Source organism: Trematomus bernacchii, unplaced genomic scaffold (genome assembly GCF_902827165.1).
Source record: "Trematomus bernacchii unplaced genomic scaffold, fTreBer1.1, whole genome shotgun sequence".
NCBI classification, from domain to species: domain Eukaryota; kingdom Metazoa; phylum Chordata; class Actinopteri; order Perciformes; family Nototheniidae; genus Trematomus; species Trematomus bernacchii.
In genome coordinates, this window is record NW_022987710.1 from 3,253,345 (window position 1) to 3,269,273 (window position 15,929).

The window sequence follows — 15,929 nt, forward strand, 5'->3', positions numbered from 1 at the left end:
TGGTGTAAGTGTGTGTGGTACAGTGTGTGCGTAGATGCAGCGGACAGACAGGTCTCAGTTGGTTTGGTGTCCTCTGCTTACTTTTAATACTTGTAAATACAACTTTTGGCCCGTAATTTATTTTCCTCATTGTAGCGACCGGAGGGGGGGGGGGGGGGGGTATATCCAGTCTCTGATAGTGTTACGTTATTATGAGAGTGCTCTGTTTGATTCTGAAATTGTATATATTTATATAAATATATGTGTGTGTGTGTGTGTGTGTGTGTGTGTGTGTGTGTGTGTGTGTGTGTGTGTGTGTGTCTGCATCTGCAGCCTGTTATTGTCTCATTATACCGCACTGTCAATTAATTAAAAGTAAATATATAAGTCGTCATGAACACATCTGTCCATCAGACAGAGGGCTGCTGTGCCTCCTGTCATCATTAATGGACGTCTCTTTAAAATGACCGCTCAGAGGAGAGGAGTTCTCATTTCTCTAACCGCCTGCTGCTTCCCCTCCTCTCTCCTCGGTTCCCCTCCTCGGCTCCTCCACTCGCATCTCCTGTGGGCGGGACTAAGACACAAGGATAGGAGTCGAGGAGGGGAATTTGATGAAATGAGAACGGCCCCAAGTTGTCTGTGTGTATTTGTGAATGAAGCGCCATCTCATGGTTAAATCCTGTAATTGAACAAATGGGGAAATTTGGCAACGCCCTCTAGCAATTTGGCAACGCCCCCAGCCACTGGGATCCGCTGGGTTTTTGGTTGGGACACACCCATTGGAGTCCTATATGGAGTGCTACATCTGTATCTGAAAATAGCAAAATATTACTCTTTACTTAAACAATCTCATCCTCCTCAGCTTTTGTATACACCCCCTTTTTCAACTAATGTCTAGCGCCATTCTATCGGTTTGTTTTTATCTAACTGTTCTTGTCATCTTTTACTATGTCTCTGGTGAAATGTATGAATCTCTGCTGGTTTTAGTAGATATAGTTCTCCCCATCCACATTCTTGTTGACTGCGGGACAGAAGAATAATAATTCAAAACCTGCTGATATCTGGTTTCTATCTGTAAACTCATCAGGAGGCACCCTAATGCTGTCTTTAGCTAAAAACTCCCTCCTCGGACCATTTAGTTCTGCTGTCTATGGGGTGTTCTGCAAGTATGGTTAATTTAAGATTGAGTTACAGCCCTTTGATTGTTCATTAGATTTTCTAGTAACGTTTTATACTTTCACATGTCAAACACATGCTCTTTCATTTACACTTTTCTATTTAAATCTCACATTATTTTCATGTTTATCTTAAACTCCCTGTTTTAGAAGAAATAACGCATTCTGTTAGCTAACTGTACACTTTCAAAGTACACCCTGTAGCGAGTAAAACTCTAACACAGAAAAGACCTGTCTATGCTGCCCCAGAACGCCTCGTTGGAGATTTCTTGGAGAAAACTGTGCCACGCTTACACTAATTGCGCCGCTTCAGCGCATAAAGGTGCGCCGCATTTGCGCTTCAGTTGAGGCACCCTCCGCAAGATGAGGCCCCCTCCGCAAGATGAGGCCCCCTCCGCAAGATGAGGCCCCACGCAGTCTGCGTGATCTGCGTGGATGTGTACATTTGTGAGAAAATCCTGAGCACAATCACGGCGGAATATTACTGCCAAAGGTCACGTGAGAAGAAAAAGTTTTGTACTTGTAAAAAAAAGGTTGAACTTGTAAAACCTATGCTGAATTTGTCTCTGAAACATGATTTATTAGAAAAATGTAATGTGTTTGTTTGATAGATAGAAATTAGCTCCATATCCGTTGTTCATTTATGTTTGTTTATAAATATAACCATTGTTTAATTTGAATATGCATATATTTCGCTTTCAATTTCTAAATTTCAAACATAAAAAGATTTTTGATCGGAGGGTGTAGTTTGTGTACAAGTTTAGACATATAGAACAGACCGTACCGGACCACTTGTCGTCCCCGGAATGTTTTCCTGACGTCAGTGAATGCCGCTCTGGCTCTAGCGACACTGGAGGGGTAGTCGGGGGATATAGCGATTCAGTTCCCGTTATGGTTCAGCGGGGCCCGGTCTCTGGCTTTCCTTGAAATCTCCACACAGTCACTGTCTTAGTGCATCTTCGCGATGATGACCCGGGAGTTTCCTCTTTCTTGGTCCGATGCTGCGGGGTGAGCGATCTATTTTCACCTCATTGTCCAGTTGTAGCATTTCTTTCAGACGTTTGGGACCCCCACGATACGAATATTTCCTCTCAATATTCCTCATTCTTCCTTTCATGTCCTCACATTTATCTAGCAACTGTTCCACTTGTTTTTATCTGACCATTTTGAAAAATCCCCCCTCAACGTCCTTCATCCACTGTTTACACACAGCCCCCAACTCACTCTTTATCATGTCAAAAGTTTCTAGCACACTTTTAGCTCTTCTTTTATACCTATCGAGATGTACGCCTTTAAGGAGGAAATAATGTCCATTGTTTTCGCGTTGGTTTCCATGTTCCTATCCACGGGTCGCTCTGTATGGGTGGGAGACCGACCAGCGCCACCTGACGCCCTCTGCCCTGAGGCTTCAGGCCTTGCGCACGACGAGAACTTGTACTTTCGGAGATTTGCTGCCATCTGCACGAGGCTGTGGCTCAGTGGGATAGTTGTTGATCTTCAGATCAGGGGAGCACTGGTTCAATCCCCACTGCAGTCAGCATGTCGTTGTGTCCTTGGGCAAGACACTTCATCCCAAGTTGCTCCTGTGGGGATTGCCCACTGTATTGAGTGAATGTATGTCGCTTTGGATAAAGCGTCTTACAACTGACATGTAATGTTATGTAAAAAAAAGCTGTTTTGCTGTTTACCTTAGGTTATTGTGTGCAGCTGAGAAGTTAAATCAAACACATTTTCTGTCTTACAATCAATTCAACGCATGCGCTGAAGGAGCTCTGCCAAAATACGTCTCACCACATCTCTTGCAAATATCCTCTTGATGTCAATTTTAATAGTATTATTGTAGCAAATGAATTTATAATAAATAGTTTTTCCTAGTTAAACTGATTATCTTAAATATTGTATTGATGTATTAAGTTGTTTGTAATGAATATTATACTCTTGGGAGAAAATCCTTGTCTCTATCCTTTTGTTGTCTGCCAATTGTATTGTTTTATTGAATCTGTGGGGTTGGCTGCTTTTGCTGTCTGATTAATTCAATGAGTAGAACGGCAATTTTGGTCTCAAATAACACAGCTAATTTTAGGCCAGAGACACGGCCTTGGTCACATATGGTATGAACCATAGCAATATCAAACATGATGTGTATCTGGGTAATATCTACCATGCTGCTACTACGATTTTTTAAGTACATACACATATATCCTTCCAGAAAAAAACGAAAGTGTTTCTGTTTCGTCGTTTTGTTGGAAAACTGTGATTGCATTGGACTGTTACAGTTCATAAACCTTGAGTTTTAAAATAAATATATGTGTTTTTCAGAGCAGAAATGGAAAGAGGATTGTCTAGAAAACATATAATTGAAGGTAAGACGTTATGCTACCATTGCAAATAACTATAGGACTAGCCTTTTATCATGACAACAGAGGTACATTAATTTGTATAGAAAACAACAACCAAGGTGTTCATAACTGCACATGTCCACATGGCTACATTACCTCAGAATGAATGTTATGATACAATAAGTATGTCATTGTTTTTATGAAACAGGTCTGCGGGCATCACTAGAGAGACTTCAGCTGGAGTACATAGATGTTGTTTTCGCTAATCGACCAGACCCTAACACTCCAATTGAAGGTGGGTTTGCTTAGCTTTCAACAGATCAGTCTTGTTTTTATTTTTGCTTTGGTTGGATTCAACATTTTAATGAGACTTATAAACTTAAGTCGAGCCTGGTCAAACAAAAAACATATTATTCTAAACCATTAAATCTTATTCCAGAAATATGACATTTTGCTTAGGTAGAGTAAATGAAGAGCTAAAAGATGTGTTTACGGTGACATATTGTGCCAACTGCACCTTTTGAATTGCTTTTTTTTTCTGCTTTATATATCAGAAAATATGCTTACCAGCAAGATATTCAGATTTGCAGAGGTGGGAGAAGTACGGTGCCCCTAAAGCAGTGATTCTCAAACCTTTTATGTCATTCCCCACTTTGAACAGGTGGGCCTTTTCAAGCCCCACCTGTTCCTCATCGCTCCAATAAAATGGTAGGCCAAGCTTAAAATTGTCAATGTATCGTTCTATAATAATAATAATAATAATATATTTTATTTTTATAGCGCTTTTCTCGAACCCAAAGACGCTTTAACAGGCGTCTCCAACCTTTTTTAGGATGAGAGCTACTTTCAAAAAATAAAACAAGTCGTGAGCTACTTTTACTCCTCTTTTTTTTGTTTTTTGCAGTGTATATATTTAGCACATTTTAACATTATGATATGCTGACCTTTAACCTTTGTGTGCTGTTTGGGTCTGTGGGACCCGTTTTCAGTGTTTACTCAAAGAAAATGTATGCAATCTAATTATTTTAACCTGCTTTATTTGGGGGTGGACCTCACATCCTCTCGGGGGGTCCGGGGGCATGCACCCCCGGGAAGATTTTGTTTTCATGTTGAAGTTAAATGCATCAATCTGGTGCACTTTGAGCACAAAATGAATTTATGGATACAGCTCACAACACTCATATGAAAGAGAGCTGTATACTTTTCAATAATCCAAACATCTTTAGAATATGATCACAACCAATAACCTATAGCATTCTTTCTTTTTATTTATACATATTTTACTAATCACTCCCCTTTTAAACCGTTTTTTTTTTACTGACCTATAGTACACATTGGAATGATTTCTTACTTTATTTTTTACAACTAGGCTATATTAAATAGATAAAGGTGTGCTCTCTCTAGCTCTCTTGCCCTGTCTCTGTCTCTCTCTGTCTCGCTCGCTCACAGAGGCTGTGTGCTCCTCCGTGGCGATGACGGCTTGCGTTAAAAAATTATAATAAACATAGGCCTATTTGTAAAGTGGGGGGACACAAACAGGATTTCGAAAAGTGTCACGGTTAAACTCCTTATGAAGTGGTGAGATGCCGCTCCACATTGCTTTTCTTCCCGACTGCAACGCTGTTGTGTGTGTGTGTGAGAGCGTTTCACATGTGTGTATGAAAGATTTTTACATATGTCTGTAAATGATTTTGGTTTCAGTTGTGTGTGTGTGAGCATGCTCGGATTGGCCATCGGGAGATTCTGGACTTTTCCCGGTGGGCCGCTGCCGTTGGTGGGCTGCTGCCTTCGGTGAGCCGCTGGCTCTGGCATAGGTGGGCCGTGGACTTTCACAGCGCCGCTGCACCGGTAGCGCATCCGCCGCCGCAAACACCGGCGGCTCTGTGAAAGTCCACCGCCGTTGCGCGTCTCCGGCTGTAACAGTCCACTACCGCCCACGAGGACCCAGGTTCGCTTCCGGCCTGAGGTCCAAAAAATGTATTTAAAAAAAAGTCGGGATAACGGGTTAGTTTCTCGTGCGCACGAAGAGAAAGTTACCGCTGAAAGTTACCGCTGCTGTGTGTCTCCTGTGTGGAGCACACAGGAGACACACAGCAGCGGTAACTTTCTAAACCCTTACCTTGCCTGGCCTGGTCCTTGAACACAACACAAGCCTAACGTGTCATCACGTGGTATATGTCTCGTCTGACAGGGGTGCAGTGCTGACGGAGAGCACCAGAACGCCGCTCCGGCACTTGCAAATTGCAGTACCCATAAGGAGCCGTACACATGCCGCAGTTTTTGCGTGGCTGTGACTTTAGTTGAAAGCCCAGTGGCGATCTGTTCATCTGTCATACTGATAATACAGTCAATAACTTTGTTGTTATTAGCATCTGGTTAGCTAGCTATGCTAACGAATATAAGAAGCTTTTTCTACAACCAGTGAGGTAAAGGCACATCTTTATATGATCATTATACAGATACGTACATTACGTACATACGTACATTATACAGTACGGGTGCTGGAAATCCTTGAAAATGCTTGAAATTGTACGAGGTGTTTTCAAGGTTTGAAAAGTGCTTGAATTTTGGGAATGGTGCTTGAATTTGGGATAAAGTGCTTGAAATTGTAAATGCTTTACTTCGCTTTTTAGATTAAAAGAAAATAAAGAAGTCGGAGCGCGCTTAATTGCTTCGCTTTTACATAAAACAGCTCCGCTCCGGCCTTCCCGCGCAATGCGCGTGACCGGCAAGTGTTTTTGTTACGTGTGTGACCTGGGCATTCTGATGAGAGTGATAGATGACAGTATGCCAGGAGGTTGCCGTTTCAACGAGCGTTGGCTAGCAGAAGACAAATACAAGCCATGGCTAAGACGAGGGTCAAGCGAAGCCCAAGAGTAGCCTCCTGCAAAGTGTGCAACAATAACGATGCGAGAGTCTGCGCTGACGAGCCACACACCACACGAAAGGTACGCCAGAGTAGAGCATTTTAGATTAGGCTATCGTTGCATGTAAAATACATGACACTTTTCTCTGTGCGCGGCAAAACAAGCTCGCCAAAATGGCTTCACTAGTCTGGCAGTATTTTAAGTGTCCGAAAATGACAATAAAATAGCGGTATGCAACGTGTGTGTGAAGCAGAAATCCTGCAGCTCCACCCGCTGTGACGGACCGGTGAGCGGAGCAGAACACACATTAAGAGTTAGACCTAACACACTTAGCTATTTTATCTACCTCTGGAACAAGCTAAACTAGTTATAAATATATTTATTCTTCACTGTCGGGTCGCTCATTACTGGATCAGTGAGCTGCAGGAGATACTGACGGGCTGTCAGGAGAGAGAGAGAGAGGGGGAGAGAGGAAAAGAGAGCGATATCGGTATTGATATCCGGCGATCGGAGCATCCCTAATAATTGTATATGATATGTTTTATAATGATTGATCATGAAAGTGTTCTCAAAGCTGGTAAAGTTGCAGCTAGTTTGAATGCCTTTGTATACTACAGAGTAGCTTGTGAATTTACTCCAGGTGGAACTAAAGTCTGATTTAACACTTGATTATATTTCACATCATTCATCCACATCTGTAAAGTAACTAAAGGTATTAAATACATGTAGTGGAGTCAAAGTACACCATTTACCTCTGACTTGTGTTTACTGCCAACCTAAAAGTACCTCACAAATAGTAATCAATAATATATTGAAAAGTTATTTGGCTGATTGTTTTATATTGGCTCAGCCAGGTTATATGGGATGCCCAGTCACTCATTTTGAAATATTAAACTTAGTTTTCTTTTCTAACATTTTTAATTTGTCATCCTCATGTAGAATGCTATTATGAAACACACATGTGGTTGTTTATAGCATAAAGAACATCTGATTTAATGTGAGGTAGGGAAATAATCATTTGAGTATAAGTATGTGTATATAAATATGTAATTTACAACAGCTGTAAGATGCTTGAAAAGCTTGAAAATGCACCTTGAAAATGCTTGAAAAGTGCTTGAATTTGACTTTGGAAAAGGTGTAAGAACCCTGATTATAGTTATACAAAAATAAGAGAATAAAGTAAACGGGTATAAAATACTATATGACAGTAAAAAAAAGTTGTTATTAATTAACAAGAATACAGTTTAAAAGGAGAGTGATTTGTAAAATATCCATAAAGAAAAAGAAAATCTGCTTGCAGTTCTGTTTCATATGGGTGTTGAGAGATGTATCCATAGATCTCTCCATGTTGCTCTCAAAGTGCACCAGATTGATGCTTTTAACTTCAACATTTAAAAAAAAATCTTACCGGGGAGCATGCCCCTAGAGGAGGTTAGGTCCACCCCCCACTTAAATTATGTTCACATGGATAGGAAACTCAATACGTTTGCACACATCTTGTGTCCATATCTTTCTGTTTTGGTGGTCATGCCACAACCGTCCACGTGCATGCAAATGCGAGTCATGGTAAGATATCTGGATGAAGTGGTTGTTTTTTCTTTGCACAGCATGAAAGAAAGGCCAAATGAATGGGCTGTGATTTTAGTATTTTTAAGCAGAGGTCAATCATTTGTACGGCCATCGGAGGATGTTGAAAAAATTGAAATGGCCCTTGAGAGGAAAAAGGTTCCCCACCCCTGCTTTAGGAGCTCCATAGAGAAGTACTCATATCTTGTACTTAAGTAAAAGTAGGAGTACTATACCAGGGTGTAGGAATACTCTGTTACAATTAAAAGTCCTGCATTAAAAATGTTTCTCAAGTAAAAATACAAAAGTATTAGCATCAAAATATAGTTAAAGTAGCAAAAGTAAAAGTAGTCATTGTGCAGATTGGTCCATTTCAGAATAATATATATGCAGTGTTTCCCCTATATACAAATAGTGGCGGCGCAGCGCCGCTGCTGAAATATGCGCGCCGCTGCTAGGGGGCACCAGCCAGGTGCCCTTTTTATTAAAAATAATAATAATTGGCAGGGCCGATTTTTGGCGGTCGCCTAGGGCGCCAGATCTGGGGGGCGCTGCACTGGTAGCTCTGGGAGGGGAAAAAACATTTTTGACCGTTGGCACTCATCCTAATTTTCCTAAATTATGTAAACACATATTTCCAAGGCACTCCTTTATAATTATTAGGATAAATAAAAACAGGTTTGAAACCATTCCAATGTATATTATAGGACAGTAAACCAAACATATCGTTTAAAGTTGGAGAGATACAAAAATATGCATAAATAAATAAATGTTAACTAGCTAAAATAAGATATAAATGAACAACAAAAATAAAATAGTTACATTTATTTGTTATTGGCTATGGTAGGTTATTGGTTATGTTTAAGGTTGCAAAGGGGCGGAACATTTCTGGAAATTTTCCATGGGAAGTTAAGCTGGGGAATTTTGGAAATATTCGAAATTAAACAAAAACATGACATTTCAACAGATTTTTTTTTTTTTTTTAAGTAGAACAGAACAAGTTTTAATTATTTTATTGAACAATTATTTGTTTCATTGAAGAACAAAAACAGGAATTTTGAGTTAAATATTACTCATCCCCCCCAACCCCACTCATTAAAAAATGAACAAAAATGCACCCCCCATCCAAAAATTCCCACAAAGTCCCATTCAAAATGTTAAATGAAAAGAGCCCTTCTCCCCAGTGTTAATTTCGTCAACGAAAACTATGACGAAAAATGTTCGTCAACGACCTTTTTTACATGACTAAGACGAGACGATAACGAGCTAAAAATAGATTCTTGATAACGAAAATTTGACGAAATGTATATTTAGTTTTCGTTGACGAGACGAGACGGGACTAAGGTGTTAATGGTGGACTAGCGGACATTCAAAATGCAGCATATTTTCCCCCAATTGCCCGTCTTGTCTGTCAAAATGCATCTTACATTTCTAACTTGCAATATCATTATTTCCGCTCTCTTCACTCCAGAAGAGCGATCTCCCTGTGTCTCTCTGTGTGCGGGGGGCGGGGCCTAACAGACACGCTGCAGCGGCACACAGAGATCTGCCGGGGACGGAGCGTTCAGAAGTATAGAGACACTACAAGGCTCAATGTGGACAAAGCTCGTTTGTCATGTTTTCGCGTTAGCGCGTTGACACGAGTAGAGTAGTCTGTCCAAACAGCCGGCCAAAAGGCGTCATATTCAGTCGGAGAAATGCACAATTTTCGACTTCCTTAACTCGTAGCTCTGTTGCCCCAATTACGAGTAACGTTATCACATCAGGTGTGCAGAGGTGGGAGAAGTACTCAGATCTTGTAGCTAAGTAAAAAAATACCATAGTGTAGGAAGAGTTCCTCAAGTCAAAGTATGATCATCAAAATATATTTAAAGTAGCGACAGTACAAGTAGTCATTGTGCAGATTGTTCCATTTCAGAATAATATATATGATATGTTTTATAATGATTGATCATTAAAGTGTTCTCAAAGCTGGTAAAGGTGCAGCTAGTTTGAATGATATATTATATATCTGTATACTGCAGGGTAGCTTGTGAATTTACTAAAGTCTGAGTTAACACTTGATTATATTTCACATCATTCATCCACATCTGTAAAGTAACTAAAGGTATTAAATACATGTAGTGGAGTAGAAGTACACCATTTAACTATGAACTGTAGTGGAGTAGAAGTACACAGTAGCAAAACATTTAAATACTCCAGTAAAGTACAAGTACCTCAACATTTTACTCAAGTACAGTACAATATTTTAACATAATTATATATATTTAATTTATTTCACATTTTAAATAAAGCAATTAATTCGGTTAACAATTTGTTAGTTTTTTCCTTTAAAAAAATAACAAAAAGTAAATACAAGAATACCGTTAAAGTACCGGATCGATAAGCAGTATTGATAAGACTAGCAGTACCGTAGAAAACCTTAACGATACCCATCCCTAGATATTACACAAGTAAAGTGTTAAGAGAGTGAAATGTTGCTTTACGAATTTCAACACTTGATGCTGTCACCTTGATTACAATTTCAGATACCTGTATTTGCCTAACTGAATTGGTTTAAAGAGAGAAAACATTTTGACTAAAAGTTGACTAAAATGTAATTTTTCATCGACTAAAAGTAGACTAAAACGTTTTGAGTTTTCGTCGACTAAAACTAGACTAACACGTTTTGAGTTTTCGTCGACTAAAACTAGACTAAAACTATGAAGGATAGAAATGACTAAAATGTGACTAAAACTAATTACCATTTTCGTCTAAAGACTAACGGGCCGTCTCCACGGCAGCGTTAAAAAATCTTGAAACGCTTCTGCCCATTCACTTTGAATGGGGTGACGTCACTTTTTTTCGCTTTCGCCGAAATGCATTGTGGGCAGGCGAGCGGAGATTCTCAGGATTTTCAAGATCCAAAGTTGAACAATGTTCAACTTTTGAAGCTGAGGAGGAAGCGTCAGCCAATCAAATCCCGTGTACGCAAATCTGACAGTTCAAGCTCTAGCCAATCAAACGGCGTGTATGCTGGGAGAGACATACCGCAGATCATTTCCTCATATTCCAAAAAATGGAGGAGAAATTAGCGGTAGCGAATCAATCACCCGGTGCTTTATGACCAGACCTACCGGGATATAAACCGGAGGAGCCAGGCATGGAGGGAGGTGGCAGAGACAGTGGTATGTTTTCGCCTGTTTTGGGGAGTTTATATCCAGTTTACTTCGGGCTTTTTGGCTTCGTATGTCGCGGGCGGGAGATTCATGTGATTGGTTGATCGCAAAAAAATCCCCAAGCTTCAGATACGCCCACCTCCAAGATTTTTTTAACGCTGCCGTGGAGACGGCCCGTAAGACTAAATCAAAAACAGCTGCCAAAATTAACACTGCTTCTCCCTCCAAAAAGTCCCATTAAACATGCACATCTTCCTTCAAGCAATCCTCTGCATTTTTGCTAAACTCTTTCAGTCAATGGGCTCTTCCTGGGCCTCATCAACATCCAACTCTGAGTCTTCCTCTTCAGTGTCACTGTCCAGCCTTGTTGAGGATGGCTCTGTGTCAGGCTCAAAGAGCCTTAGGTTTGCCCGAATTCCACCCAGTTTTTCCACTTTTCACATTTGTGAGCCTGTTGCAAACCTTTGTGTGGTCTCAATAGCCATGCAGTAAGAAGTGTGCTATGGCATGGATATTCAAGTGTACTTGAATGGCATCTGTTTGTTTTAGTCAAGATTATGCTAAAATATACTTTCCCCAACTATATTTAAGTTCCCTATGAAGAGCCAACCTTCAATTTTGAAAATTCCCAGTCTATTCCCATAAATTCCCGTTTATTCCCGTGGAAAGTTTCCATCTTTGAAAATTCCCGGAATTTTGCAACCCTAGTTATGTTCATATACTTATTTGATTATTAAAATGTAAACCGATCTTTTTCATATGGGTGTTTTAGAGTTGTACCCCCTAAATCAGGTCTCTAGTAATTGTGTGCTCAAAGTGCACCAGATTGAAGCATTTTACTTTATGTTCAAAAAAATCTTCCCTGGGGGGCATACCCCCGGACCCCCCTAGAGGATGTGACGTCCACCCCCCAATTCAAACATGTTCATACAATACTGAATACATTTGAAGCCATTTTGACGTATATTACCTATGTCAATAAGTTTCTGTTTTTGTAGTGTATTTGTCTTTTGTAGAGATTTTTAATTTATTCTTTATATATAAAATCTCGCCTAGGGCAGCAAATTGGCTAGAACCGTCCTGGTACTAGGCCTCAAGAGCCTTTCTTGTGCTGGCAGACACATAGAAACAAATTGGCGGGGCGCACTTCGCACGTGCACACACACAAATATTCCACGCGCTCCGCTCTCACATTATGCTTGGCCCACGTGCCTTAGCACCGCTGCTATGACTCCATCCTAGGGGAAACACTGATATGTGACCCGCTCTATCGAAATCAGTCGGAAGTCGCAATGGCTCATTTCAAAATAAACGTGGATTTGCGTAAAAAAATAGTTTTTCGGGGTTCGGGTGTTTTGTTTGATTTTAAATAAACAAAGTCTTGGCTTTCAGAATATGAAACTTTTATTTCCAAAATCACACGATAAATGCATTTTTGAAGCTTGTAAAGGGATGATGACAGCTCTCAATCGCCACTCTGCTGTTCCGCATCGCTGCTTCCCCTCCCTCCCGCTGACATTATGAATGTAAGGCGTATAGCAATCATAGATAACACGGCAGGGTCCGTTACAGTTTGTTTTCATCTGATTTCAATTAAACAAAGTCTTGGCTTTCAGAATATTAAATTCAGATGATAAATACAACTTTGAAGCTTGTAACGACAGAATTACAAGCGGAGAACGGAGTAACTCAGGGTTGCCAACTCTCACGCATCTGGCGTGTGACACACGCTTTCACTCTCAATCTCACGCTGCCCAAACTATTCTCACGCCAAAAACAAGATGAACCGGCGGCCGTTTTTGGCTGGTTATTTACAATGTTGAGTTGACAGCATTATTTGTAGTACTTCCATTTACTGACGATGGGGGCGCTGCATAACTACGTAGCCTCGATTAAAGCAAACAGAAGAAGACGACATATATCAACAAACCACAGCAGCCCGACTTGTATCGGAGCAGCGGAGGAGTGATGAGGTATCTAGAGATCTGAGTCCAGTGGGCTGCTTGTGTTTCTGTTCATCAGGACATCATATGACCAGCAGATCCTGTGTGAACGCTCTACGTTAGTCAGTGGACGTCCGACAACATGCACACTAACTTATATTGCAGCTATAGGCTATACTTTGGTTTAAATTGTGTGAATAAACTAGTTAGAGAGCTAAAGTTAATTTCATTCATCCAATGTCAGAAGGATTACCTTTTAACAAACGTTGTAATGCTTTTCTTTCATTTCAATTTGAGTAAAACATTGAAGATATAACATTGTATTGTTTTTCTTTTTACACTGACTCAGATATAATGAAAAGACTACGTCAGTCGAAGCTCAGCTTTGGTAAGGAAGAGACAGGACAGAGAGAAAGAGAGAGAGAGAAAGTGATGGAAGTCAGGGAGGAACTGCAGGTACTGTACAGTCACACAAAAGAATGTAGGCTTAATAACCCCATCTATCCATCTATCTATCTATCTATCTATCTATCTATCTATCTATCTATCTATAACAATAGTCTTCATTTACAATATAGACAATATGCATCATTTTTAAAACAACTTACATCTATTGCAGTTATGATGTCATAATAACATACAATTGTATAAAACACAATTTGCTTACATCTTTGTTCTCTTTTGAGAATCAAACAACACAGATTTAAAAAAAAAATGCAAACAAACAAGTGAAATGAACTAAAATTGCTGAATTGCTTTTAATTCACTGGCAGGAGCGACAGGAGTGAGAAAAAAGTGAACAACGAGGGAGAGATTGAACAAAGAGAAAGATTAGAAGACAGAGAGACTAAAGAAGATGGAAGAGAGGGGGCAGGTTATGGAAAGGAGAGAGACATGGAAAATGAATGTTGACAACGTTTTGTGATCATTTTAGCCTCTTCTGCATGTCCAGATCATTCATAGTAACAATTAACTGATTCAAAAAAATGTATGCTGCAGCCCACTGACATGGTTTGAAATCGATATATTATCCAATTTGTGACCTCCCACAGGACTTAAAAAGCACCTAACTAGATCATGAAAATCCCGGAAATCTCGGGGGAGTATACCCCCGAACCCCCCTAGCATGTTTGGACCTCGGTATTTAGGAAATCCTGGATACGGCCCTGGTTCTACTAGGCCAAAATAGAGTCAAAGAGTATATCAGAGTGAGAGTGTGTTAAATAATATATTTGGCAGTTTGGAGTAAATCTGTAGATTTGTTTGTGTGTGTGTGTTTCATGTATAGGCCTCTCATGATAATTAATTTTGTTGGATACATTTTCCCGGAAATTATTGCGATAAACGATAATATTGTCGGCACCGTTGTATGACCATTTTAGACCACTGACATAATGATAATATATAATATAACTATAACTGCTAGTCACATCCTCATGTAAATGGCAATTTATCGAGTTCATTTTTATTTATCGAACGATAAGTCAATTATTTGCTTATCGCGACAGGCACACAATAAAACAGTGGAAACAAACATGTTTGACTTTCATTAGTGAATGAAACTGTGTGCCCTTTATAGTCTGTGTCCAATATTGTGTATTTGTATATATTGTATATATATATATCCTATATATATGCTAAGGTCCCGCTACTGACACGATAGCAGTCATTTAGTGTGCATATGTGTAATTAAACCCATGATATCAAAATCTCACTCCAGCCAGGTACCCAAAGTTGGCAACCCTGAGTAACTTAACGTCACAGCAGGCATAACAACAGCCGGTGTTTCTCGTGAGTGTTTTCCCCGGGAAACAAACACAATACACACAAACGCAAAAATACACAAACACACACACACACACACACACACACACACACACACACACACACACACACGTATACACACACACACACGTATACACACACACACACACACACACACACACGCACACACACACACACACACACACACACACACAACGTATACACACACACACACACACACACAGCTTCTCCCAGACCAGTAATCCAAACGAAAACATCTTCCCTCCGTAGTATTTCGATCATTTGCTCCGCTAATAATCAATCAGATCGATGGATTCCAGAGAAGAGGAAACTTTAAAGGCCTTTTTCTCAAAATGATGACTCGGTGACAGTCATTATATAATGTGACATATTTTGCTTAATATTTGGAGTACAACCACAATCCTGATATCATTAGAAAGCTAGGAATCTCCTCTTTCCAACAGTGTAGACAACTCAAAATGTGTCTTCGGGTCAATGCGACTGATTTCGATGGAGCAGGTCACATATGATATGTTTTATAATTATTGATCATTAAAGTGTTATCAAAGCTGGTAAAGGTGCAGCTAGTTTTAATGACTTTGTATACTGCAGGGTAGCTTGTGAATTTACTCCAGATGGAACAAAAGTCTGATTTTAGTCTTGATTATATTTCACATCATTAATCCAAATCTGCAAAGTAACTAAAGTTATAAAATAAATGTAGTTGAGTAAAAGTACACGATTTACCTCGTAAAATCGTAGAATTGTAGTGGGGTAGAAGTACAAAGTAGCATAACATTTAAATACGCAAGTAAAGTACAAGTTCCTCAAAAGTACTTCCCCACTTTGTGCCATGTGATGACCTTGCCAACCTGCTTACACAGCAGGAGCCAAGCACACTACTTGTTCACTTCCAAAACTCTCATAAAATTATTCTTTATTTTCATTTGAGGATATGATTACAGAGTGAATTTACTTTATTCTTTAACTGAAATTCAACTGGAAAGTTCATTTTCATTGGAGGCCAAGGTAAACACTAGGGGTAACTTGATGGTAACTTAAAGTAAATTTACTAAAAAAGAAATCAGCCCAGAACAAAAGCACAAAGAAATATCCA

The 15,929-nt window shown here is 39.8% G+C and overlaps 1 protein-coding gene across 1 annotated transcript in view; it reads left to right on the forward strand.

Moving 5' to 3' along the window:
- Nucleotides 1-15,929, forward strand: part of LOC117491157 (voltage-gated potassium channel subunit beta-2-like) — an 86,087-nt gene that overhangs the window by 13,334 nt on the left and 56,824 nt on the right. Inside the window, exons 4-5 of the mRNA XM_034141022.1 lie at nt 3,474-3,517; nt 3,702-3,788. Of these exons, the coding sequence (XP_033996913.1) occupies nt 3,474-3,517; nt 3,702-3,788 (131 nt within the window). The remainder of the gene's footprint in view (nt 1-3,473; nt 3,518-3,701; nt 3,789-15,929) is intronic.